At 45.6% G+C, this 24,016-nt stretch overlaps 4 protein-coding genes across 5 annotated transcripts; 2 read left to right on the plus strand and 2 right to left on the minus strand.

The window, feature by feature from the left end:
* The first annotated feature begins 651 nt into the window (after positions 1-651).
* On the plus strand, positions 652-6,428 carry LOC127345604 (uncharacterized). The gene is made up of 8 exons (XM_051372097.2): positions 652-872; positions 2,052-2,122; positions 2,758-2,839; positions 3,410-3,525; positions 3,620-4,144; positions 4,822-4,884; positions 5,043-5,120; positions 5,962-6,428. The coding sequence occupies exons 1-8, from the start codon at positions 824-826 to the stop codon at positions 6,070-6,072; spliced, it is 1,095 nt and encodes a 364-aa protein (XP_051228057.1). The 5' UTR covers positions 652-823; the 3' UTR covers positions 6,073-6,428.
* A 4,070-nt stretch (positions 6,429-10,498) lies between these two features.
* On the minus strand, positions 10,499-11,653 carry LOC127340344 (F-box protein At5g49610-like). The gene has a single exon (XM_051366107.2). The coding sequence runs from the start codon at positions 11,651-11,653 to the stop codon at positions 10,499-10,501; it is 1,155 nt and encodes a 384-aa protein (XP_051222067.1).
* Positions 11,654-15,554: 3,901 nt separating this feature from the next.
* LOC127345606 (uncharacterized) lies at positions 15,555-19,958 on the minus strand. Of its 2 annotated transcripts, XR_011754352.1 has the most exons (6): positions 19,693-19,958; positions 19,546-19,615; positions 18,748-18,964; positions 18,517-18,616; positions 17,383-17,743; positions 15,555-15,849 (listed from the first exon to the last, which is right to left on the minus strand). XR_011754352.1 is itself a non-coding variant. In XM_071827011.1 (5 exons), the coding sequence occupies exons 2-4, from the start codon at positions 19,602-19,604 to the stop codon at positions 18,566-18,568; spliced, it is 327 nt and encodes a 108-aa protein (XP_071683112.1). In that variant the 5' UTR covers positions 19,605-19,615; positions 19,693-19,958; the 3' UTR covers positions 15,555-15,849; positions 18,517-18,565. The 2 variants fall into 2 exon arrangements, 1 of the variants encoding a protein (XP_071683112.1); XM_071827011.1 differs by lacking the exon at positions 17,383-17,743.
* A 1,374-nt stretch (positions 19,959-21,332) lies between these two features.
* Positions 21,333-23,540, plus strand: LOC127345605 (uncharacterized). Its single transcript, XM_051372098.2, has 2 exons — positions 21,333-22,273; positions 22,366-23,540. Exons 1-2 carry the CDS (start codon positions 21,926-21,928, stop codon positions 23,209-23,211), a joined length of 1,194 nt encoding a protein of 397 aa, XP_051228058.1. The 5' UTR covers positions 21,333-21,925; the 3' UTR covers positions 23,212-23,540.
* Positions 23,541-24,016: the final 476 nt, after the last annotated feature.

Raw genomic sequence — 24,016 nt, forward strand, 5'->3', positions numbered from 1 at the left:
TGTCGCATGTTTAGTCAGATTAAGTTTGTCCACATATATAGGAGGGAGTATCAACCACTACAATATTCGAAACCATGTCATGCGTTTTATCTTATGTATATAGTTGGCCAGAATAGGAATCAGTTGACCGATGACAAAATTTATAGCCGTAGTATAGTATTATTAAGTTTGTCCGAACGTATAGAAGTGGGTGTTAAAACTACAATATTTAAAAAATATGTTATACAAATATATCCTATGTTTAATCTATTGATACTTATTTTTTATTTTTTATGCATATAGTTGGTCAGAATTAGAATCATTGACTTATGAATTTTTTTTATAGGCAGAGTATATATTTCGAATCTTGTGACTTAATGGACCCTCAGGCCCCAAGGTAGATTATATATAGGCTTCTCTTGAGGGCCAATGCGCAAAAGAGAGCAATCATGCGCGTGCCCCACACTCAGAAAAGGGTGGGACCTCACCCTGGGAAACCTCGCCTCTACTGCTCCGCGTCCCCAGAACTCGCAACCGCCCCTCCTCGTCAAACCCGCCGCGAGACGCGACCAAGAGGGGAGACGACGGACCAAGGAGGTGGCGGTCGCCTTCAAATCCCCCCGTCGTCTTCCCTTCCCTTCTCCCCTCTTCACTCCAACTTCCCCCACCCCCACCACCCCTCCCACTCCTCCTCCACCACCGCCGCCCCCGCTGCCGACGTCCCAGTCAAAGCCGCGCGCGGCGGTTACCGGGGTGAGGGATCGGTCGGCGGCGGCGGTTTGCTCGGTTACCGGCGGTGCAGCTACCTAGGCGCGCGGTGCCGTCTGATCCTCCCGTGGTCGCGATGGGCCAGGGCGTCGTCGAGATCCACCCCCGCGAGCTCCAGTTCACCTGTAAGCACACCCGCACGATTCCGCCATCTTACTCCTCCCCCCTCCCCCCCGCACTCTACCGTATACCAGTAGTAATTCTGATCCGTGCTGGGCCCCGAGTGAATCCGGCCGGCGGCACGCGCTCGCGCTGGACTCGCCCACTCGGTGTCTACCTGTACTACTACTAACGCGTAATCTGGAGCTCGTTCAGCCGATTGGTGGTTTATTCCGGTTGTACTAGTATTTCGTGTCCCTTTCCGTTGGATTGATCGGAGCGCAGAATTGCGGGTTGTTCTGGATCGTGCGCGGTTTAAAACTGGTTCCCAAATTAAAACCCGCAAGTCAGATTGATTGCACGTAACTGACATAAAATTTGGGATGCAGCGGTTTTGCGAACAACAATTTAGGCTGGCAGTAGCCCTTGTTGGTTCTCCCGCGTTTATCGAAGTTTACCTACTCATTACAAATTCCGTTTCCTAAAAATAGATGGCATAGGGAAAGCAGGACGGAACGCCTTCTTCTTCCAAGCGAGCTGGTCGTGCTATTCTGTGACGTAAATTCCCAGAGTTCTTCTCTCTAGTTTTCATGTTAACATAATACTCCAGTAGTATTTTTCAGGATTAGCTTTGGCTCAAAGCTGTTCGTTACAATGTTAGTTGGTTGCTGCCTTTCCGCTCGTTTGGTTACAGACAGGTAGATTCTGTGGTGCGAGTGGTTGTAAAGTCCCTCTCTCTATATCTCTCTCTCTTGATAGTTGGCACATATTGAGCTCAGTGCTGAGCAGCTTACTCACTCCACTGATTGTGATGACGGAAAGGTGACTCACCTGCTACAGTTATAAGGAAACGGGCCGCTATTATTTTTCCCTATCTTCATTTCTACAGTTGGTTTTTATATCACATTATGGACCATGCAATCCACTCTGTTTAAAAAGTGCATAAACAACCAAGTGATCTTTGTGACTTTGAAATTTATCGTGCTGATACTTGTACATATGTCCAACGCTTTAACTCGCAGGGCTACTTATTATGTTGTTTTGTTTCATACAGTTTCAAATTTCTTTGCCTATGCACGATAATTATGTGAAATTGCTAAATGCAAAATAATTGTGTCACTTTATTTGCATTATAGGATACTTGAGTCACCGTTTATTTAGATGTGAAAAACTGACTTTGTTTTCTCTCTTTTTGTTATTGCCAGTTGAGCTGAAGAAGCAAAGTTCATGTTCTGTCCATCTGGTCAACAAGTCTGATGAATATGTCGCTTTTAAGGTTTGCCCTTTTTTTTTTCTTGATGATAATGCATACTCTGTATTTGTGACTGTAACAATTGCCCATTAGCTACCATGTTTAGTGATCAGCGCTATTGAGCATCTATGAATGTAAAAACTCACTCATCCATTACTAAATGCAAGCTACTCTAAGCATGGGAACAACACCATGCGAAGAATGATCTTGGTAGCTTTTTTTTTTTAATCTTATATACTGTGCTTCTGCATTCTGTGCAAAGGTACATTTCAATTTGTAGGTATGGGTATGTAGGTAGGGAAAATGTGATGCACATTTATTTCAACATGGTAAAGCAATAACTATTTACGCCTTGATATGTATTTAATAACAGAGTGACCATTTCCTATTGGTGTCTAAACACTGTCGGTTATGTTTCTTTTATGTTCAATGGAACGATTTTGTAGGTGTGGGTATGTACAGTGTAGGAAAATCTGATATACATTCATCTCAATATGGTAAAGGAATACCTATTTATGCCTTGATGTATTTAATAACGGATTTACCATTTCCCGTTGTTGTTTAAACACTGTCGGTTCTGTTATTTTTATGTTCAATGGGATGATCACAGTTTTAGCATCAGAGGAACTGCACTAGCTAACCACCATTTTGGATGCTAGGTTAAGACAACTTCACCTAAAAGGTATTGCGTCCGGCCAAATACTGGAGTTATCCTTCCCAGATCAACATGTGATTTCACAGGTGTGTACACTACTGTACTGCACTCATTTTTTATGATTATACTTTTGTGTATGCCAAGTTTATTGCTCTAGTGACCTTATTGATCTGAGCCAACATTAATTCAAATACATTAAACTTTAGTTTTTGTTGAAATAACTCAAAGATTTTAGTATAAACTGCTCCTACTACTGTTCTGTGTTCATGTAAATGAGTTCATTCTGAGTTTGTTGCACTCTGTCCATTAAAAGCGTGTTTGCTTTGAGCATTTCTCTCATTCTTGTTTTGTTGAGGAACAAACTAAGTTGGTCCGTTGCCACCAAATTCTTCATAAGTGCGATGCTAAAAGAAAGAAACAGAGGGTTGGGGCCATTCCCACAAAAATCATAGCATGAACTCTTATGATGGAGGACCAACCCATCCTTTCCTTAAAGCAGACATGCTATAAATGAGCACCATGTGCTTGCTTCTGAGAGAGGGTGGCAATTATACAGTTTTCTTTGTCTTCTATTCAACTTTTCATGACTTCATTCTGTTAGATTTCTTCTTTTGCATTCCTCTCAATTTATTTGTTTTGCTGTCTCTTAAATGTAGTTACCATGCAAGCGCAGCGCACTGCTCCACCAGACATGCAATTAAAAGACAAATTCTTGGTGCAGACTACAGTTGTTCCTCCCGGTACATCAGACGAGGACCTCATTCCTGCTTTTGTAAGCAACTAAGCACATAGTAATAACTTTACATGCACAATGTTCCTTTTATGTTTTTTGTCCTCATTGTACGCTCTGCTTATTCTTTTCGCAGTTCTCCAAAGAAACTAATGCATATATTGATGAAAGCAAATTGAGAGTTGTCCTTGTTGATGCATCTCATCCTCCTGTGGAGCAACTGATAAATAGTGTCCCTAACAATGATGCGGCAGTTGAGGTTCCTGTGTCAAGACACACACTGAATGTTGAGAATGAAGTACCAGTTATGGAGAAAGTGGTTCCTGCCCCTCAGGAACAAATTTCAGCTGTTGTGACTGACGTATCTTCCCCTGTCAAGCAATCTCCAATCCTTCGAGAAGTTCCAGTGATAGTGCCTGAAGAACATGCTATTTTGGCAGAATCTCCTCCACCTCTAAAAAATGAGTCTCCTCCCCCTCTAAAAGATGAATATCCTTCCCCTGTAAAGGATACATCTGCAATTACCATTGAACAACTTCCTGCTTTGAAGGAAAACAGTGTAACTTCAAAGGAGTCTCCTCTAGAAGAAACTCTCCCAGAAGAAGCTGTTACCTTAAGTGACAGAGGATTTTTCAGTGGGCAGAATCATCAATTATCTCATGTAAGTACCCATTCTATAGTTTTATTATATGTCCATTTCCCTATGTTTAGCTTAATAAGACAAAAGAACATAAGACTTTTAAGCATGCTCTATTCTTGGAGTCCTGTGTTGCTGCTAGCCTTAGACCGGCTCCTAGCTGGACAAAATCTTGAACAGCCCCCAAGTGAAACCTAGTGTTGTACCTGACTGAGTTTTGGTACAAACTCACTTGTTAAATGGTCTAAAGTCCAAGTCACTTAGATTTTAAGTTGCAATGGCAGGAAAAAAAATACTAAAACAATATCTGGAATCAGCTTGAATAGTGACCACATTCTGTCTAACTTGGTATAACTTTGGACAAGTGCTGTCTGTATTATTCAGCCAAGTCACACCCTTGTTAGAAAATCTTGTAGTTTCTTTTTAAATGGTTCTGTTCCTCCTGCAAGATGAAGCTAAAAATAGTTTTGTTAAGGTAAACTTGCCCTTGTTAGAAAATCTTGTAGTTTCTTTTTAAATGGTTCTGTTCCTCCTGCAAGATGAAGCTAAAAATAGTTTTGTTAAGGTAAACTTGATTATGTGTGCATACTTGGAGTTCTCAATACTACATTGTTCGACACTACGTACTACAGTTGATCTGTTTATTTTCCAAAACCTGATGTTCATTTAGTTAATTTCTCCGTTTTATCAATATGCAACAGGTAACAGAAGATGTTCAGAATCTGAAGTCAAAACTCAATAACCTTGAATCCAAATTGGAAGGGGTAAGTTCACCACCGTAAAATATGTTTGGATTGTTCAAACAACTTTCATGACAGGATCTTCATGTGACAATAGAGCTTATATTGCTTTGTCATTCCAGTTCTTTTTATATTTGAGAACTCCCTCTGACGTGAATCTATAATATGCTCATCATTTGTAGGCTGAAAAGATGATAATAAAGCTGAGAGAAGAGAGCAGGTCTATGACCCAGGAGCGGGATAAGTTGCAGCAAGAGATGGTATGATTTCTTCCTCACAGAAACATCCAGATTCTTCTCTTTTTCTTCATATGATCAGCAGTTGGCTGGGTTCCACTAATTTGTAGTAACAGAACACAACATCCAGTCTCCAGAACATCTTGATACTTTTCTGTTTTGTAAAACATTGTGATGCTATTATCCCATTGATTATAAAATGATGAACTGTGGCCAAAATCCTGTACAACCTTTCCTCTTCTGGAAACTGGATAGGGGCTATACAATGATAAAAGAAAGAATGCTCGATTGTATGCTTTAGCCTTTAAGTTACAAAGAAGTACAAAAAAGCAAAGTCACTTCCTCCAGGCAATAACATGTCCCTCATTTCTTACCAATTACCACGAGGGTCAATCTACTGCAGTTATGTAAGACACAGTGATCTTTAAGTCTTGCACATAAAAAGTCTAGGGGGCAAGTTTCATGTCGAATATCTATCGTGAGTTCCAGATCTATTTCATGCAGAGATGATCTGTTACTCATGGCAACATAAGTTTATGCCTCATTATTATGGTCTAAAAGTGCAGTGTTGGTCGACTCATATGAATATATAAGTATGTACGAGACTGAATAAGTATTCATGTAATTGTTCCTTGTAGAATTTGCTAGTATTTTCTTGAAAGATATGGCCACTGTATTTTTTTTTCAAAAGATTCTCAGGATGATCTGTATTTTGCACAGTATTCATTTGTTGCTAGTATAAGACAAGTTCGCTCTTGTATCTGCTTGGTTTTGAATTTCCGATGGATCTTGGTTACTAAACATTGTTCATGAGTTGCTGATCTGCATCTATTGTTTCTAATATTATGAATGATGACTTGGTCAGGTATTTCTCCGGAAGACAGGAACCCCAAAGAGTCAACTAGGTTTCCCTTTGCTGTTTGTGGTGTACGTGGCCCTTCTTGGTACATCCCTGGGCTACCTCTTGCGCCTATGAGTTTGAGTATGTTGGAAGTCCAGCCGCTGGGTGCTTCAGTCTCTGGCAAGAGCGGAAGGGCAGCTCTACACACAAATCTCGGAAGAGCATTGCTGTTAACGTTATCCTTGTTATTAATTAGTTCAGACGGTTTTGAACATAAGGCTACTACCAGTTGCCTGCCTGTATAGACCGGCATTTTTTTTACATTGTATAGAACCCGTCAAAAGTGTTCGCTGCTCCTGTAGGCTAAATCAACCTTCGGGTTTCTTTCCTCCCAGGGAAGTTTTATAGCATATTTAAGTGTTTGAGTTTAACTCAAGCGAGAGAAAAACAGCGTGTGTTTTTTTGCATTATTTTACCCTGGTTTGTGTCAATTTATGAGCTGTGGGTATGTATTTGATTTTGCATGCTAGCTTTTGAAGGGCACCAACATGTATAAGGCCTGATAATTGCATTCAGTCACCGAAATAGCATAAGTAGGTAACTATGTAAGACCGCATACAATGATCTCAGATGAGATATATAACATAATGGGGTTCACTAGTGTATATGTTGAGAGATCTTCAGCGAGTCCTTAGGCCAAGAATTGCAACCCCAGTGCATTATTTGTCGCTGTGGATATGTTGGGCACGCTGTCAGAAGGGCGGGGGTGGGCCACCCGGGCCTGGGGGTCCGAATAAGGGGCCACAGCAATCTTGGAGCAGGCAACAGCAACAGAGGAGGTAGAAGCTGCAGGAGTAAAATTATATCAGGGCTTCAGAGAATCAGAGGCATCATCTGTGTGCTTTAAGCGCTTGCATATTTTTGCATTCGATTTTAGTGCCCAAAGTTCTATACTTGACCACCAACCACAAACCATCTATTTTTTTGAGGTGTAAACTAAGGAACTGACTTGACTCTCCAGTGACCACATGCAAAGCTTAACTGGGCATCCAACTTACCAGGACCCGAAGAAGCCGCCAAACCCAGGGCCACCCGGGAGCCCAGGCCCTCCAGGTGGTCCTCCAGGCCCATGTGGATCCATTCTGGCAGGAGAAACAGCTGTTGGAATGTTGGAAGTTTGGAACTACAGCTTCAGAAGAGCTCAACTACAACACGGACAGAGATGGCCTCTCAATTGAGTATGAATTTATAGGCGTAGGGGGGAGAACAAGAACTAGCAGTGCTTGTGCCTGCCGTTCCATGGATCACCTGTGATTCTCACCCACTGGTCAGTTTGGTTTGTATTCCAAGTTCCAACTACCATTCTATACTCAGCTGTCTACTCTTACGTACATTATCTGTACAGTTTTGAGTTCTTGATTCTCGAGTGCAATCTTTGGTGGCCGATCAATTGGACCTGCATGTTCATCCTCAATAATTTAATTTTATGGTATGATGATATGATCTAATCAACACATCACTAGTGGAAAAGAGGCCTTTCGTCCCAAGCTTTAGTCCCCGTTTTGAACCAAACCGGGACCAATGGGGGGCATTGGTCCCGGTTCATCATGAAAACCCTTTAGTCCCGGTTCGTTTGGACCATTTAGTCCCCCTTCGTATTACGAACCGGGACTAAAGGGCCTTTAGTACCGGTTGGTAATACGAAGGGGGACTAAAGGGTTTTGCCCCATAGACCACCCTTTAGTCCCGGTTCGTAATACGAAGGGGGACTAAAGGGTTTTTTTGCCTCCCCATGCACCTCCACACACCCCCCCTTGGATCGCTTTTTTAACACTGTAAAATAGAAAAGAAAATGATAGAAAATTCAAAAAATAAAATCTTTTCAGATTCCTGTATGTTATGCAACCTACTATTCGGAGAAATTAAGAAATTCGAATTTTCATTTTTTTTGCAAAAAAAGTTAAAAAAATGGTAAAATCGCAATAACTTTTGCATACGGACGTCGGAAAAAAACGTATAATATATCAAAATAATCGTGGGAAAAAGTTACATTTGAATTCACCCGGGTTTACCCGGTTAGCAAATTTTTAGATTCTCAAAATTCCAAATGAAAATATTGAAGCAGGAAGATTTTAGTTTTTGCCAGAAATTCAGAATTTTATATTTTTAATTTTTTTAAAATAATAATTATATCATGCATAAAGATTACTATTACTTAACCATAAAATTAGCCAATTTTTAGATTTTCAAATTTTCAAGTTTAGCAAAAAAATATTAAAAAATAATAAATTAAAAAACTATTATAATACAAATTAAAAAATTATAATTATAATACCATTACCACAACATGTTATTACGTGCTTAGTTTTGTTTATTACAATAATTATTTCGAATTCGAATAATAAATAAGTGTGATATCGACCAACATGTTAATAGAATTGATATGATAGTAGTATCACAACATGCGCGCGAAGCACTTGGAAGCAGGATGGGAAAGGAACTTGGAAGTTAAGCGTGCTAGTGCTGGAGTAGTGGGAGGATGGGTGACCGAGTGGGAAGTTGGACCACAAGTAAGTAATTTGACTATTGATTAAGCGTAGTTAGAGATTAAGTGTAGTTAGAAACTAAACTAGTTAAATAAGTGAAATACTAGAAATTCTGAAAAAATAGAAAAAAAAGAGGAGCGAAAAATAATTGGACATAACCAAATGGATTTAAAAAAATAACGAAATAACCTTTAGTCCCGGTTCGTGTTACAAACCGGGACTAAAGGTTATTTTCCTCGACGCGCGCCAGCAGCCCACGTGGCGGGACCATTAGTCCCGGTTTGTTTTACAACCGGGACTAAAGGGGGGACCTTTAGTCCCGCCTAATTGGTCCCGGTTTGGAAACCGAGACTAAAGGCCCAAACGAACCGGGATTACAGGCCAGTTTTCCACTAGTGCATGTATGCTCCGAAACATCATACCGTCTGTAGAAGTGACAACTGCCTGGCATCAACAGAACCCATCTAGAAAACAGAAACTAGAAAATTGTCATAAATCGTTATATGCAAAGCACATCTTAAGGTATTAGTAGGCATGGGGAGCTGCACAGCACATCTTCAGCTCCCAACGACAGCAGTTGTGCTACAAGTTGTGACTATTCTGCAGTAATGCGCCCAGAAATCTAACAGATAAGGGCTTACAATCGAAATTAGTACATAGTGGTGAAACGTGGTGAAACATAGACACCAGGGAGCATTACAGAAATAGATGAAACATTACATTCCTGCCATGCTCTAAGCCTTGCTGTAGCGTACAGTAGTTCCAGACCACTAGTAAGGAAATATAAAACATGTTTCGTGCCTAGAACAAGACAATAAAAAATTAACAAAGCTTATGAAGAACAATGAGGCATGACATATATTCAACGTTTCAGTTGCAGGGCTGCATTCAGGGGAAAGGGAAAAGAGTTGATCTGATATTATCTACTGCGAGACCACACTGGACAAGATAGCATCAAGCTTAAAAATGGAGCATTGGGTACATATCATGTCCTACTTAAGATGGCAAGCGGTAATTCCATCACAGAGGTTAGAACCTGATGATTATTGCCCAGAACAAAATAAGGCATGAGCAAAATAATAAAACAAAAGCCAATGCACACCATAGGTTCAATAATCCAGTTTAGAAGAATATGAAAGATTAATCCTTTAATTGGTTATCAGGCAAAGGAAAATTAGAAGAGATCATTCCAACCAATGCAACGTAAAAACTTTGTCAGGATGGAAGAACAGAAAGGTGTTCAGAGATTTTTCCGGTTGCAGTACGACCATTTTCTAGAAAAATAATACAACTCCTTGTAACGTGACAGATATAACCATGTCCAATTCTGGATATAAAGTGAGCTTACTAGTCTCCCACTCTCCATAAGACCTACATTACTAGATGCAATGAATTCATGAAGAAAAGAAAATTATAATAGAAAACTCCATTGAGAAGTTGACTATGATTAAAACCATTTAATTTAACGGGTAGTGATGCAAGGCCTTCTAAAAGTTAGATGCAGCTTACAAGTAAACACAGAGGAAAATGTGCCTCTTTTCATCGTCAGCTACAACATTGGAAGAAATAGGAAACACCCTAAATATTGAGTATCAAGAAGACCACTAGATAAAAAACGTAAAGTCAATACTTCAGTTCAACGAATAAGGATTTGAAGCATATAGATTGATAACAATTAAGACTAAGAAGAACCACTAGATACAAAAGCAAAGCCAGTTCCTCAGCCCAAGAAAATAGAGACTTGAGGCGTATCAGTTGATAAATATTTCAAAAGTAAAGCAAGATGACTTGGTAATTTTAGCATCAACACACACTCAATAGTTACTTTAGCCTGAGAGGGTATCGAAACAATTATACAACCATATAACAGTCAGCGCTTCCGATCATCACTTGATGTACATCAATGGTAAAAAGAAGAAGCCAGTAGGCTCATACTTGATTCACTTCATAGATACTGCAGCTCATGAGGATATGACAGCTAGTCCGTTAAGAAGCACCACCTCACAAAACTGCCTTCAGATGAAAGGCGAAGCGTTCACAGCATAGTCTTGTAGTGCCGTGAAGAAGGTATGAGGAACAAGGGTTTGTTTTAGCCGAATTCCACAGGCAGATAATTCTTGGCCACCACAATGAGAACTGTCAACCAGTTTGCCATCACTGTCCACATAAAACAGCCACTCGTCAGAACTGAGCAGCAAGAGGAAGTCACCATCCAACGAATCAACGGCCACGCACCAATAGTCTTCCCACCTTCCAAACTGCACTCTGATTTCTTCGACCGGTAATTTGATTCGGTACTTGTGCTCCCAGATCTCGCCTTGGTAGTCCTTGAGCACCCATATATCAACAACTTTCATGGTATCGTTACAGCTACACATGCCGAGCGTACCATCCATCTGAACGAGCGATGAGTTGGCGGGAACAGTTGGAACACGCATCTCCCGGAAGGACTCGGCTGTGGTGTCGAATACAACTACCAGTCTGCTATGTATTCCTTTAGACCAATGCAAGCTATCTCGGACCAGTACAGGTGTGTAGAACTGCAGCTCTGATGCTGGTTCTGGTCCCCCGATGTACCTCGGTGGCTGGCTGGAGCCCAACGCTAATGCATAACAGCCAACTTTACCGTCAGGTAGCAGATATCCTACATACGACACACCGTTACTCCTCCGGTACAGTAGCAGCCGGTACTCGCCGGAAGGGTGGTGCAGGTACATTCCGAATACACTGAATAAACTGAAGTCTGGCGGATGCGGGAGGAGAGCATGCTGACGCGTGACCGGGTTGCAGACGGAGAAGCGGCGGCTAGTCCAGACCATGGAGATGACGAGGAGGCCGTCGCAGGAGGCTTCTACACATATGAGCTTGTCAATGTCAAACCGGGCGACATGTTGGACCTGGGTGTCGGTGGAACGGTGGTCGATGGCGAGGATGTTTCTGTAGTTCGTGTCGGCCTTTTCGTATCCGTATACGACGGGGAGGGAGGGCTGCATGCCGTGGTGCGCCAGGAGGAAGTCGCGGGTGGAGGTGACGCGGCGCCAGGCACGGCAGACGGGGCGGCAGCGGAGGACAGATTTTGGGGGGAGGCGGACGAGTATCTCCCAGACGACGATCTCATCGGGGAGGCCGGGGAGGAGACGCGTCGCTCCTGCTGTTACGGCCTCCGCCATGGTCGCCCGCTAGGGAGCTCGTCCTGGTTATACTACGTAGATCCGTCCCAGGAACGAGACGAGTTGTGGAATAGTAGCCTTGAAAAGACCTGGGCTTAGTCAGGTTAGAGCATCTCCACTCGTCTGCCCGATGAGGCCCCCGAACGACGTTTTTTCCATCCGGACGGCGTAATTCGGCCCAGTCGCGCCCTCGGTTCCTCGTTTTCGTCCGGATTTGGGCCTAAATTCATCCGGCGATCCCACGCCATCCCCGGCCCCTCGGGGAGCGCTCGGGGAGTCCGGACGAAACGAAAGCGCGGGAAATACCGAGGAAACTTCCCGCGCGTCTAGTGGCCCCAACTTGTCGGCGAGAGAAACCGATCGTCGTCCTCATCGCATCGTCTTCCGCGCGCTGTAAAAGCCTGCCGCCGGTCTGCATTCGCCGGCCACGCGGCGAGTTAATGTCGTCGTCTTCCGCGCCGCATCGTCTTCCGCGTGCAGTAAAGGCTGCCGCCGGTCAGCTAGCCGCGGACGCGTCGCATTCCACGCGGCATTAATCCCCAGCGCCAGCCGCGCCTATATACGCCGCTCCACTCGCCGCGAGGCGTACCCCGTGCTCCACTCTCCCTCCACTCTTCCTCTACTCTCCCGATGGCGTTCTACGACGACGACGGCGCAGCCAACAACGGCTTCCCCCGCCGGTCGCTCCACGCGTGGGAGGGGCACCTCCTCCACCAGGCGGGGTACCCCTGCCCGCCGGACACGAGGCCTCCCGGCGGCGGGTGGCGGCTCGATCGGCGGCGTACCAATCCCGCCGCCGCCTCGGGGCCACGCCCTCGACGTCGCCATCGAGGAGGCGCGGATGACCATGACGGACGAGGAGCGCGCCGACCCGCGCCACCACCCCGACAACTACACGCGGTGGAACTCCTACTTCCTCCAGCGGTGGGAGCGGGAGCTGGCGGCCTACGACGGCCCGCCGCCTCCGCCTCCGCGCAACAACGCCGCGGGCCGCCGACGCTGGTGGAGCGCGCCGGGCCGGACTCTCGAGGCCGTCCTCGAACACATCGAGGGCGGAAACTTCCCCGTGCTCACGATGCCCCCTCCATCGAGGGCATCGGCGAGCCGCCGCCGGGGAAACGTCTGGCAGCCACGACGCATGGCTGCCAGCTCGTCGTCTTCCGGATCGGCGTCGAGGTCATCCTTGGCGCCGGTGAAGAAGGAGGCGACGTCGCCTTCGACGCCGGCGCGCGTCAAGAAGGAGCCGGCGTCTCCGCCGCCGACCAGAGAGCGCAGCAGCGGCGCCCTCGTCATCCGCGACCAACCCTCGCAGCCTGGGCGAAAGAGGAAGGCGGCGAAGAAGGAGGACGCCGCGGCCGCCACCAACGCCGCCGCAAACAGGCTCGCCGAGGAGGAGGCGAAGCGGGCGGAGGACGCTGCCGTGGCGGAGGCGATCGCCAGGTCGCTCAACGACCTGGTGCCCGCCGACAACGCCCTCCCCGAGGACGCCGCCTTGGCGTGGTCGAGGCGCGGCCCGGGAGCGCGAGGGAGGCGGAGGCAGCAGCGGCGGCTGCTGGACCTGGCCGCCGCACGCCAACTCGCCGCCCGCGCCGCTCCAACCGCCGCCGACGACGTCGCGCGCTACCGCCGTCCTGCGACACCTCCATCCAGCGTCGCTGTCCCCTTCGTCGACCTCGAGTCCTCCGACGACGAATGGTACAAGCCATCCCCGGGGTGGGGAGACGCCGGCCAGGGCAGCAGCAGCCAGGCCGCAAAGCCGAAGGTCGAGGACGACGGCTCCGACGACGACGGCGGCGACTACATGGTGTTCTACCGCCATTTCGGCATGTAGAGCGCCGTGTTTTAAAATTAGCATTTGAATTCTCCTAGCCGAATTCGAAATATAGTCGAATTCGGCCTCTATGTATGAACTCCGCCCGTTATATAATAAATATCATTAAATTTAGTCTATATTCGCCCGTTTTTAGCCGTAGTTTGTCAAGTTTCCGTTTTTCAAATTCGCACCGTCGTCTTCGCCTGGGCACGCGGCTGGGAAACTACTCCTCCCCACGCCAAATCTTCCTCCAATCCGGACGAAAATTTCGCCGGATTTGGGCGTGGGGAGCGCCAACGAGTGGGGATGCTCTTAGAATCGAATAGTAGGCTGTCAAACGGACAGGGCTATAGGTCTTTGATTGAGATTAGGTAGTTCTCAAAAAAAAAAAAATACTTCTAAAAAAACGTACTCCGTTCTTTTTTAATTGACTCGGATTTAGTACAAATTTGTACTAAATCCGAGTCAATTAAAAAGGAACGGAGGGAGTAATTCTGAAAAGTAAAAAGATTGAGATTAGGTTTGTTATATACTCCCTCCGTTCTGCAGAAAGTGTCGGATGGGGCGTTTTGCGAAAACCCCCTTGATGAAATCCCGACAAGCCCAGCAGTCCATACATCTTCTTCCTCTTGCTCACTCCGCTCACCCGTCTTGCGCGTCGCACAGAGCCCCGGCGCTGCTCCCCCTCCGCCGTCCAGCACCACCGTGTGGCTCGACCTTGCTGCTCCCTTCCGCCTTCTAGCTCACCCTAGCCGCTCCCCTCCGGTGCCTGGATACCCCGCACTGCGAAGGTTAGATTTTTTCTGCCCAAGATTGGATTTTGATGTATTCCCTCCATCCCATGGAAAATGTCGGAGCGTCTATTCATTTTAACTTTTACAGAAAACGCTCTAAGAATTTAATTCTTCTCCGTTTTGGTCCTTCCAATCTAAAATCCAAATCCCGTTCTTCTCCGCGTCCATCCTCCCCGGCCGTCCCTCGCCGCCGTCCACTCCCTCGCGGAAGGCGGGCGACCTCTGCCGCTTGTGCTGGCCGGGCCGGTGAGGCGCAGAGGAGCTCCCGCCCGACTCGGCCTGCAACCCCCAACCAACTCCGCCATGCCCATGTCTGGCTCGCGGCCGTCCGCTCCCTCTCGAAGGGAGGAGCCCCTATGTAGAGGAACTCCTGCCCGACTTGGCCTGAACCTAGCCGCCTCCTCCATGCCGATGTCCGGCTGTAGTCGCTCGCCCACCTTCGACTGCATCGCTCGCCTTGCCAGAGCAGCAGACTCGCGCGGAGGAGACCACCGGCCTTCACAGCTCCTGCCCGACTCGGCAGTTCGCAGCTTGTAGAAGAGGACCTCAATTGTCGGGCATCATATGGCAGAAGCAGCAACTGCAGCTCCCCGCTCTGTCGCTCGCCTTCTGCAGCCGCAGCACCATCACCTGCTCGCTGTGCTTGTCGCCACTGGCACCGCGGACACAGCAGCAGCTTGCAGCCAGGTCAGTGCTGCAGCATGGAGGGAAAGACCTGCTCCCCGTTTCACTGGCAGCTCCAGCTCGACATGGATTGAGGTCTTCTTCTACATTGGCATTGCTATGTTCAGTTGAAGATCATTGCAAACATTAGCTCATGGGTAGGAACATCATTGCGAATATTACCTTGCTTCAGCTTTTCTCTAGATAGCTTAAGAAAAAGAGCAACATATGGTCTATGGAGCTCCAGAACCAGTTTTTCATGCATTGGATTCACTTGCGAGTACCTGGTAAATTTGCAGAAGTGCAATAACTCAAAGTTACAAAACAAAGAAGACAATGAGCGAATTAATGTGCATGTTGCAGTTTTAAATAAACAGGCAACAATATTCATGTGCATGTTCTTGTTATAAAGTGTGCAAAGCGTAATGCAAGGTTATTGGCCTATCGATCATACAACTCTGTAATAATGTCAGTACTCAATACGTAGCAAGACATGGGACTAGCAGTAGATCAGTGCCCAGGACCAATAATTTTAATCGCGACATGAGACATGAGACATAAAGCATGAGACATGAGACTAGCAAGTCCTCTGTCGCACACGAGACATTTTTTTTTAATAGATAATGGGCGTTTTACTACTCATAAGAAGCAATTACACCCGACCTCTGCATAGTTAAGATGTACACAGCCGTTCAACATATCTCAAAAGTCTTGAAAGCTAAAAAGACGAATTACATAACAGACAGAGTGAATGTAAAACGCCTAAGATGAAGGCGAATCCGTAGATTATGCTGCCACTCATGTAGGGAAAAAGTATCCCTCGCCGTGTCCTCCAACCGTGTACAGATCTCCGTAAACAGGTCACGGTTCTCCACCTTCTGTAGCGCAGACCATGAATGGAGAGTAGCTGTACATCTGTATATAACCTGCAGGAGACAACAATTCTTGTCATTAAATTTTTTGTCATTTCTACACAACCATAGCGACCATATCATGGCAAGCGTCCCCACCCTAATAAACGTTCTAAATTTGTGGTCGACCCTATGAAGCCAGCTACCAAAGATGTTGGCCACACTAGTTGGGGGATACAGATCAGAAGCTACTTGGATGCATGACCATATAGATTTGGCAAAGCGGCATTGGAAGAACAAGTGCTTAATCATCTCATTTTGTTGACAAAAAACACACTGCGTATTCCCATGCCAATTTCGTTTCACAAGATTATATTTGGTTAGGATTACTCCTCGACGCAAATACCAGCAAAAAATCTTAATTTTTAGCGGTATCTTTATCTTCCAAATCTTCTTGTTCTTATCAACTGGTATTTCCTGCTGGATAATGGTATTGTACAAAGAACTTACAGAGAATTTTCCATTGGGTTGTAAGTTCCAACGAAATTCATCTTGCTCTTCCGACAACTGAATGGATTCCAAACGCAACAGTAAGGCGTTGCATGCGATAAGTCTAGGACCGATTAAATCTCGTCTAAACGTCACTGTCGGAGGTGAGGTTGCCATTACTAAAGCAATGGTATCACTTTTGCGACAAACAATGTTGTATAACGCTGTATATTGTTCAAAGAGAGGCCTATTCCCTAGTCATGTATCCTCCCAGAACCATATCTGCGATTCATCCTTAATAATGAAAGTACCATATCTGAAGAAAAAATTCTTCGTTGCCATTAGGCCAGCCCAGAAATGCGAATCTCCCGGTTTCCAAAGGATCTGGGATAACGCTTTGTCGCCTATGTACTTTCTTCTAACCATGGTCTGCCATCCGCTATTTTCGGTTAGTAGCTTAAATAGCCACTTACCCAATAAGGCTGAGTTCTTGACTTCAAGGTCATGAAGTCCTAGCCCACTCATATCTTTAGGTCGGCATACAACAGACCACTTGACCAGTCGATACTTCTTTTTTTCACTATCCCCTTGCCAAAAGAATCTCGATCTATAATAATCGAGCTTGTGTAATACACCTTTTGGTAGAATGAAGAAGGAAATCATATACAACACCATATTGGTGAGTACTGAATTAATGAGAACCAATCTTCCTCCAAGGGATAGCAATTCACCTTTCCAACTACTAAGTCTCTTCTGAAGTCTTTCCTCGACTAGTTTCCACTCAGCCATCGTTAATCTCCGATGATGAATCGGGATACCCAGATAGTTGATAGGAAACTGGCCTTGCCCACAGCCAAAAAGTTCCGAATATTTAGCGACTGAGTCCTGAGCATCACCAAAACAGAACAATTCACTTTTATGAAAGTTTATTTTGAGTCCCGATAAATGCTCAAAAGCAGCCAAAATCAGCTTTAGATTCCGAGCTTTATAAAGATCATGTTCCATAAATAAAATTGTATCGTTGGCATATTGAAGGATTGATAAACCGCCATCTACAAGATGTGGAATCACTCAAAACGAAAACCTTACGCGCTCCGACCTGCAAAACGAAAACCTTACCTCCGGCGGTGATCTCGGCCACGATCTGGATTCCACCGTGGGAAAGACGATCCTCGCCCAGAACTCCTCCTCCACCTCCGCCTTCTCCCTCTCCGGATCCATGTCCAATGATGCGATCAACGGCTCCTCCTCTAACCCTAGGCATGCAACGTCCTCTGCAAGCTCCCGGGCCTCCTCCTGTGCCACCTCTTCCTCCTCGAGACAAAGGAAACGTGATCCAGACGTGGAGGGTGCCGGGGACGGGCCGCCGGTGGCCGTGGGTGGGGAAGGAGCCCTACCGCTCATCACATATATCCATGAAGTGTATAACATGAAACAACCAGTATATATCCTCGCATGTCTCGCACACGAGATATGCGACCTGTAAACCATTTAATCACGACTCCATGCCAACAATCGATCTCACACACTAGAGCAAACACACAGAAGGCAAGGAACAGCACTGGCACTACCTCTCCGGCTATCTCTATCTCAAGTATGGCATGATTTCCTATCCACATTGTGTATTCAGTTTCAGGAAAGTGTGAACTCGCTTTACAAATCATGGCAGTGCAAGCATGGCAGTGCAAGCAGGTTCAGGTTCAGTTGCAGCTATTTCTTGCCAGAGCTAAACTGTTCTAGGCAACCTATTCAAACTTGCACTGCACTAGCTGGAAGCAATGGCCAACTTTCTAACAGTTTATCAATATAATGCTAAGCAAATTACCCCGCACTCTGGTTTCAGTACTATAGCAGCATAATCTGAGCTAAACATAACACAAGGTAGCAGTACATATGGAACCAGGCAGAAGTACGTATACTTCCTTATAAGAGTGATATATTCAATACACGATTAGCTAGTCATCTTGCTAAGTTGTCAACATACACTTTTTTAGAATAAAGTCTAAGTTGCTACTTTGCTCTGTTTGACAAGTGATAATCTTATTTATAACAATAGGAGAATATAATGAAAGATTTTCCCTAGAGGAATGGCCATTGCAGAAGGTATTTGATTATAAGTAAGAATATTGCGTACAGCTGGCCCTAGCATCAGGTACATCAGCTCCAGTCTTAGGGGAGGGTAAGCAGCCCATAAACAATCGTGACATGAGTAATTTCTTTTTGAGTTGTAAAAAGTTACTTGCACTAACACACCTTGATTGTAGAAGCAACATGAGCAACAGCATAGGATAGGATACCACCATCACCTCATGGTATAAGGCTTTCCTTCAAGGAATTGAATTGCAACAAGAACCTACACATGATACGAATTCAGCTATCAGACACATCAGTGTGTCAAAATGTTAGGTGTTGATACTATCCTACAGGTTCTCTCACAAACAGAAGGCACTCAAGCTTATACAGTGGCCCCTTCTGCTTACGAACCTGAAGGCCGGGCAGCATAGGTACGGCGATATCCAGGACCAAGATCTTCAGCTCCAGGAAGGAGGACACAGGCACGGGGTAATCCAGATGGCAGAAAACTCCACCAGAGACAACACGGATAGGGTCGAAGCACACACAGCTAGCGAAGCAGCCTCGGTCCAGACTTGTCACCCTCGTCCCCTTGTTTGGAGAACACCGATGACTATCCGCTCGGTTGCTCCAACACGCACCAAACAAATGAAAACAGTTAAGGTGCATTTCCAACACAACATGAAACAATTCAGCATGTAGTATTCATTCATTCAATGGTACCAATTCAACATGAAACAATTCAGCAACAATTTTTCATTTAACTGAAGTATCCAACATATCTGCTTCCCTACACCTACAGCCTATGTACACAACCAATTCAACATGAAACAAAATTACTCCTCCATCCCACGGAGAGTGTCGGACGGCTAATAGAAATGAAGTTTTACAAAACCCCCATATGAATTTAATTCTTCTCCAACGGAGTCCTAACTTCTGAAGTTAAATCTTGTGTCCTCCATCGAACAATATTAGACGTTCTACAATTTACACGAATCTGCAAGTATGTTACTCTGCTAATCTCTGCAACTATCCTGCTGTTCAAATCTCTCCCCTAATTTCTACAATCGTGTGAAGATATAAGAATACAGAAATTCTTCACTTGACACTTCAGCAGAGACAAACATCAGAATACAGGTAGAAGCAAGCAGGTATGACCATTGCAGAAGACATTGGTCACAGGATAATACATTGCTGTACTAGGATTACCTCATCTTCCTGTTTGCTTTGGCCTTAGTCTCTGTCAGGTTCTCGCTCTGGTTCTCCATTTTCTTCAAAGCTGCAACTAGCTGGGGTCAGGGGCGGGTCTAGATATTGCGCCGAGTAGCTCGGGTGTGCACCCGGAAGGGTGTGTACCTCCTCGATTTCTCTCCGCTCAGCCGGTCGAACTCTCGTGGTCGGTTCTTTTGCAGCAACTCTTACCGTCGACTTCCCGCTAGGCCAATCTCCAGCGGGCGCCCATCCCCAGCACTAATTGTTGCTTCTGCCGATTTAAGTTGGTTTAAGGTTACCCTGCCCTGTGCTGATGCCTGATGCAGTGATGCTACTTCTGTCCCCGAGAAGCGCACTCACAAACCCTCGCCTGCTGATCAGGGTTGATGCTTTAGCCAGCTCTGAATGAGATATCGTATGCGATTGTGAGTGGATTGAAACTAAACGTGTGGATGAGAAATAAAGCACAGCTTTAACTGAAGTTCTGTTTGGAAATTACTCAATGTTTTGGTACTGCACACGTTCAGTAGCAGATGTACATTTGAGAAGGGCACGTGATACACAGGTTCGACAAGGGCATATACACCAAGTTAGAAGAGAAAATCCGCCCATTCAGGAGTGCGTGATGGGGAGTGCATGTTTGCAGCTGCTGGTGCAATTCAAGTAGCCAGTGAACCCCTACATGCGGAGGCGCTGTCGCTCATTCAGGTCATCAAGATTTCAGAGAGTATGGAAATTGGCAGACCAATATTTATCTCTGATTGTGTTGGTCTTGTTCAGGCAGTGAAGAATGATAAGTACGATTTGTCTCCACTGGGTGCACTCGATCTTCAGAGAAGCCTTCATTGAGTTTCAAACTCAATATAAGCCTCGTGACTGTAATAAACAAGCACATGTATTGGCGGGTGTAGACGCTTCAGGTAGTCTTGGTTTATTCCATGTTTGGGTGGATGATATCTCAGTAATTGTAAACTCTGCCATGTACGGCGATTCCGCCGAGCCAATTTAATGGAATATCAGTGTTCCATGTCAAAAAAAAAAAAATAATCCACCCAGAAGTAAACCTTCGATGCTGGGAGAATACATCACGTGGACAAGTCTAAAAAGGTAAACTTTGCAAAGAAGAAAACGAATATATTAACTAAGAAGTATAATATTGTAACATACATAAATTTGTCTCACCAAAATAAGATCCTATTATAGAAGTATAGAATGAAAAACATTTAGTATAGATGGTAATAAAAATTTGGAAGTGGAACTTTCTTAACATTGACATGCCAACATTTTAAAATATCGCCGTTTCTAGATGGTGGGACGACTGCCAAAAAGACATTTCATTGTTGATGATAGCACGGCCTAAAAATAAAATGACCTTAATTATTGATATTAGCTATATCCCCGTTAAAAAGGTAATTCAACAACTAAAAATGTTAAATAAAAAATAAGCTAATAGCAATGCATGGGCATATGCATATTTTCTTATTAAAACTTTGAATGGCAAAACATGTGAGGGTAGATGGCTATATTTGGATGAAACCTAAGATAATTTCAATGGTATGGAAATCTATGACATGTGTAATAGTAATTTGAGACACATGGAGAAAGCAAATGGTACTCTACGTGGAGGTAAATGACTCTAAGGTATGTGTGAACCGGTTGCAACGGGCATATTTCCTATTATTAAGAAAGTAAAGTTTCTGCCACTTTTTCGGCCGTTTTAGATTGGCCCCTACTTTTCAGTAGAAATTAAGGGTATTTCTGCGGGTAAGTGAAAGTCGGCACGCGTGGACTCCTCACGCGCGAGCAGCCGCCGACCTCATTCCGATTGCACGTGAGATCCACGCCAACTTGGCCTATGCGCCGCTCAACGAACTCCCATTTTCCACCACATGGCCGAGCTCCCACCGCCTAGGCTGCACCGATCTATCCCTCTCCTCCTCCAAACTTCTTTGCGTCGGCTCTCAACTGCCGTGCCCCGCCGGATGCAGTCCCGTTTGATGCAACTATTCTTGGGGATCACCAAGTCTGACCGGTGGAGCGACGGTGAATTAAATCAGTGCATGTCGCGGTGCTCTAGGTTTGGTGTTTCGGTCGTTGTGGATGGAGACGGGGCGTGGTGTGGTGGAGCTGAGCATATGGTTGGGATGAAGTCTGGAGTGGTGGATGGAAGGAGTAGGTAGCTGGAACGAGCCGGTGATGGTAATTTGTACGAGAGGAGCAGGGTATGGGGCGGCGCCAATGGTTGCTCCATAGCGAAGCACGGACTTTATCCTAGCAACTTCCTATAAAGAGAGAGCCTCCACCCCCATCGCAAGACACAACGGTTTTCACCACATACCCCTTTTCCGTAACTAGAAGAGTGCTACGTTTTTTTCCTATGGCGTTCGTGTCTTGCATTGGGTTCTCCGGCCCTGTTGCCTTCCGTGCCCGCGGCTGCAGCCTCGCCCTGGCAGGCATGGCCCCGGTCAGTGGCGTCACACTCGCCGTGCAGGCAGGTATGGGTCCTGTTTCCGGCAGCCCACTCATCACCCTGGTCGGAGCGGGGACTGGCGCCATTGGAGGTGGCAACCGGGGGGCTCCGGCAGGCCGCGGAAGCGACTTGCTGTCTGCACGCCTCGTTCCCTCCAGCGCCGTGGCAACTCCGGGCAAACGCAAGGCCATCTTCGCTTGCAGAGCAACGGGTCTCGACGGAGACGACTACCCCCAGCGCGATCTTGAAGCGAAGGTATCTCAAGTCTCCCCATGATTATACGTGCGCTCTTCTCGTTCATAAGTTGTGTGCACCACTTCATACAAATAACGTTCGATTTCATGCAGCTTTCCGTTCCCGAGTTGCTTGATGTGCTTGCCAAGAAAACCTTGGTTCTACTGGACAGTGTTTACTTGCCTAAGCCCCAGGATTACGTCGTCGATCAGGATCGGCCATCTGTCTCGAGCGAGATTGGAGCTATACAGGCTGGGTTAAAGGAGTTGGTCGAGGAGCTCAGTGAAACACCAATCTCCTTCCTTCCGGCAGCCATAAACCTGGTGGGGCTCCACGGCCGCATATACAACTTGTTCACCTTCTGCCGCCTTCAGACAGAGTGGCCCATTTACATCCTCGACGCCCCAACGTCCCTGGAGATGATCACCAAGGAGACCCTCCGGCGCACGATGGCCAACACGGTCGAGTTCTACACAGAACTCCAGAAGCAGCCCAACAAGGATATCTGTGAACTTACTGAGGAAGGACCGGAAGGTGAGGAAACCTTATCAGACCTCTTGGTTATTCTAGTCAAGAAGACGACTCTCCTCTTGAAGGAGATACCGAGAATTCTGGTGCCATCAGTGCATCATGCCATGAGTTTGCCCTTGCGCAATTTTATGCAATCGGCAACCTTATGTGAGCTGGATGAGTTACAGGAGATGTGCGACGTTCTCCGCGAGAAGGCGGGCACCCCAGATATCCTCGACCAAGTGGCGTTCGGCACTTTCCTTGGGCTGGACGGACGCCTCCGCGATCTACTTTTTGTGGTGGTCACTCGGTGCTTCCACGACGGGAAGTTTGATGATTCCCCACTCCAGGATGGCACACTCGAGTCGGCTTACAAGAGTTCCCTTGAGAGGTCTATGTCCGATGTGCGGGACTGCCTCAAGGATTACGTGAAGAAGGAAACGGAGTAGGGGGCTGCCGAGTAAGGTGAAAACAAGGCCGCGACCTAGGCTGGAATTACTGTGCCGTTATATATATACTCGTATTGTCTATTTTGCGTAAGCCTACCTCCATGGCTGGACCTGGCGGAATCAATCTTAATACTATCGTATTCAACGAAATACAAATTTAAGGTAGCTGGACATGAAACCGTTCTCCAGCAGGTGGATGTGAATGGTCTTTGAGGTAGAGTAATCCATTGTATTCTTACAGGAACTACATGGACAATAGATGAAACCATTCGACTGTCTGTTTGCCTCAGCCACGTTGAGAAAATAATACATGCCATTAATGAAGTCGGGATGACACCGGTCACCGTACATCCATTGTCGACCCATCTGCATTTTATATGTATATCAAAAATCAATAATTACACAACATCGTGGATATATGAGTGAACAACTTAATTAATATTCAAGTTCATCACATAAAACTAAGTTTTTTTTATAAAAAAGAAGAGGCTCACCGAGATTGTACGGTCTTGGAAGCTAGGGACGACGCCAGCGATCGGCATGTAAGGACGGGGATGATACTAATTAAAACCTACAAAATATACCATAATTTCAGCTCAAATTGATTATATAAAAAAGTAAAATCCCTAAGTTAGGCATTTCATCGAATACCTTGCTAGCACTAGAAAAATAGTACGAGTTAAAACTACCAAACAAATGAGCTAAATTAGGAACGCCGGAAGAAAGGATGATATTGCTAACCCTTGGATAGACGTATGCCTTTAATCTTGTTAAAATGGTGGAGAAAAATAGAGATTTGTTGGAG

The sequence above is a fragment of the Lolium perenne genome, chromosome 3, assembly GCF_019359855.2.
Source record: "Lolium perenne isolate Kyuss_39 chromosome 3, Kyuss_2.0, whole genome shotgun sequence".
NCBI classification, from domain to species: Eukaryota; Viridiplantae; Streptophyta; class Magnoliopsida; order Poales; family Poaceae; genus Lolium; species Lolium perenne.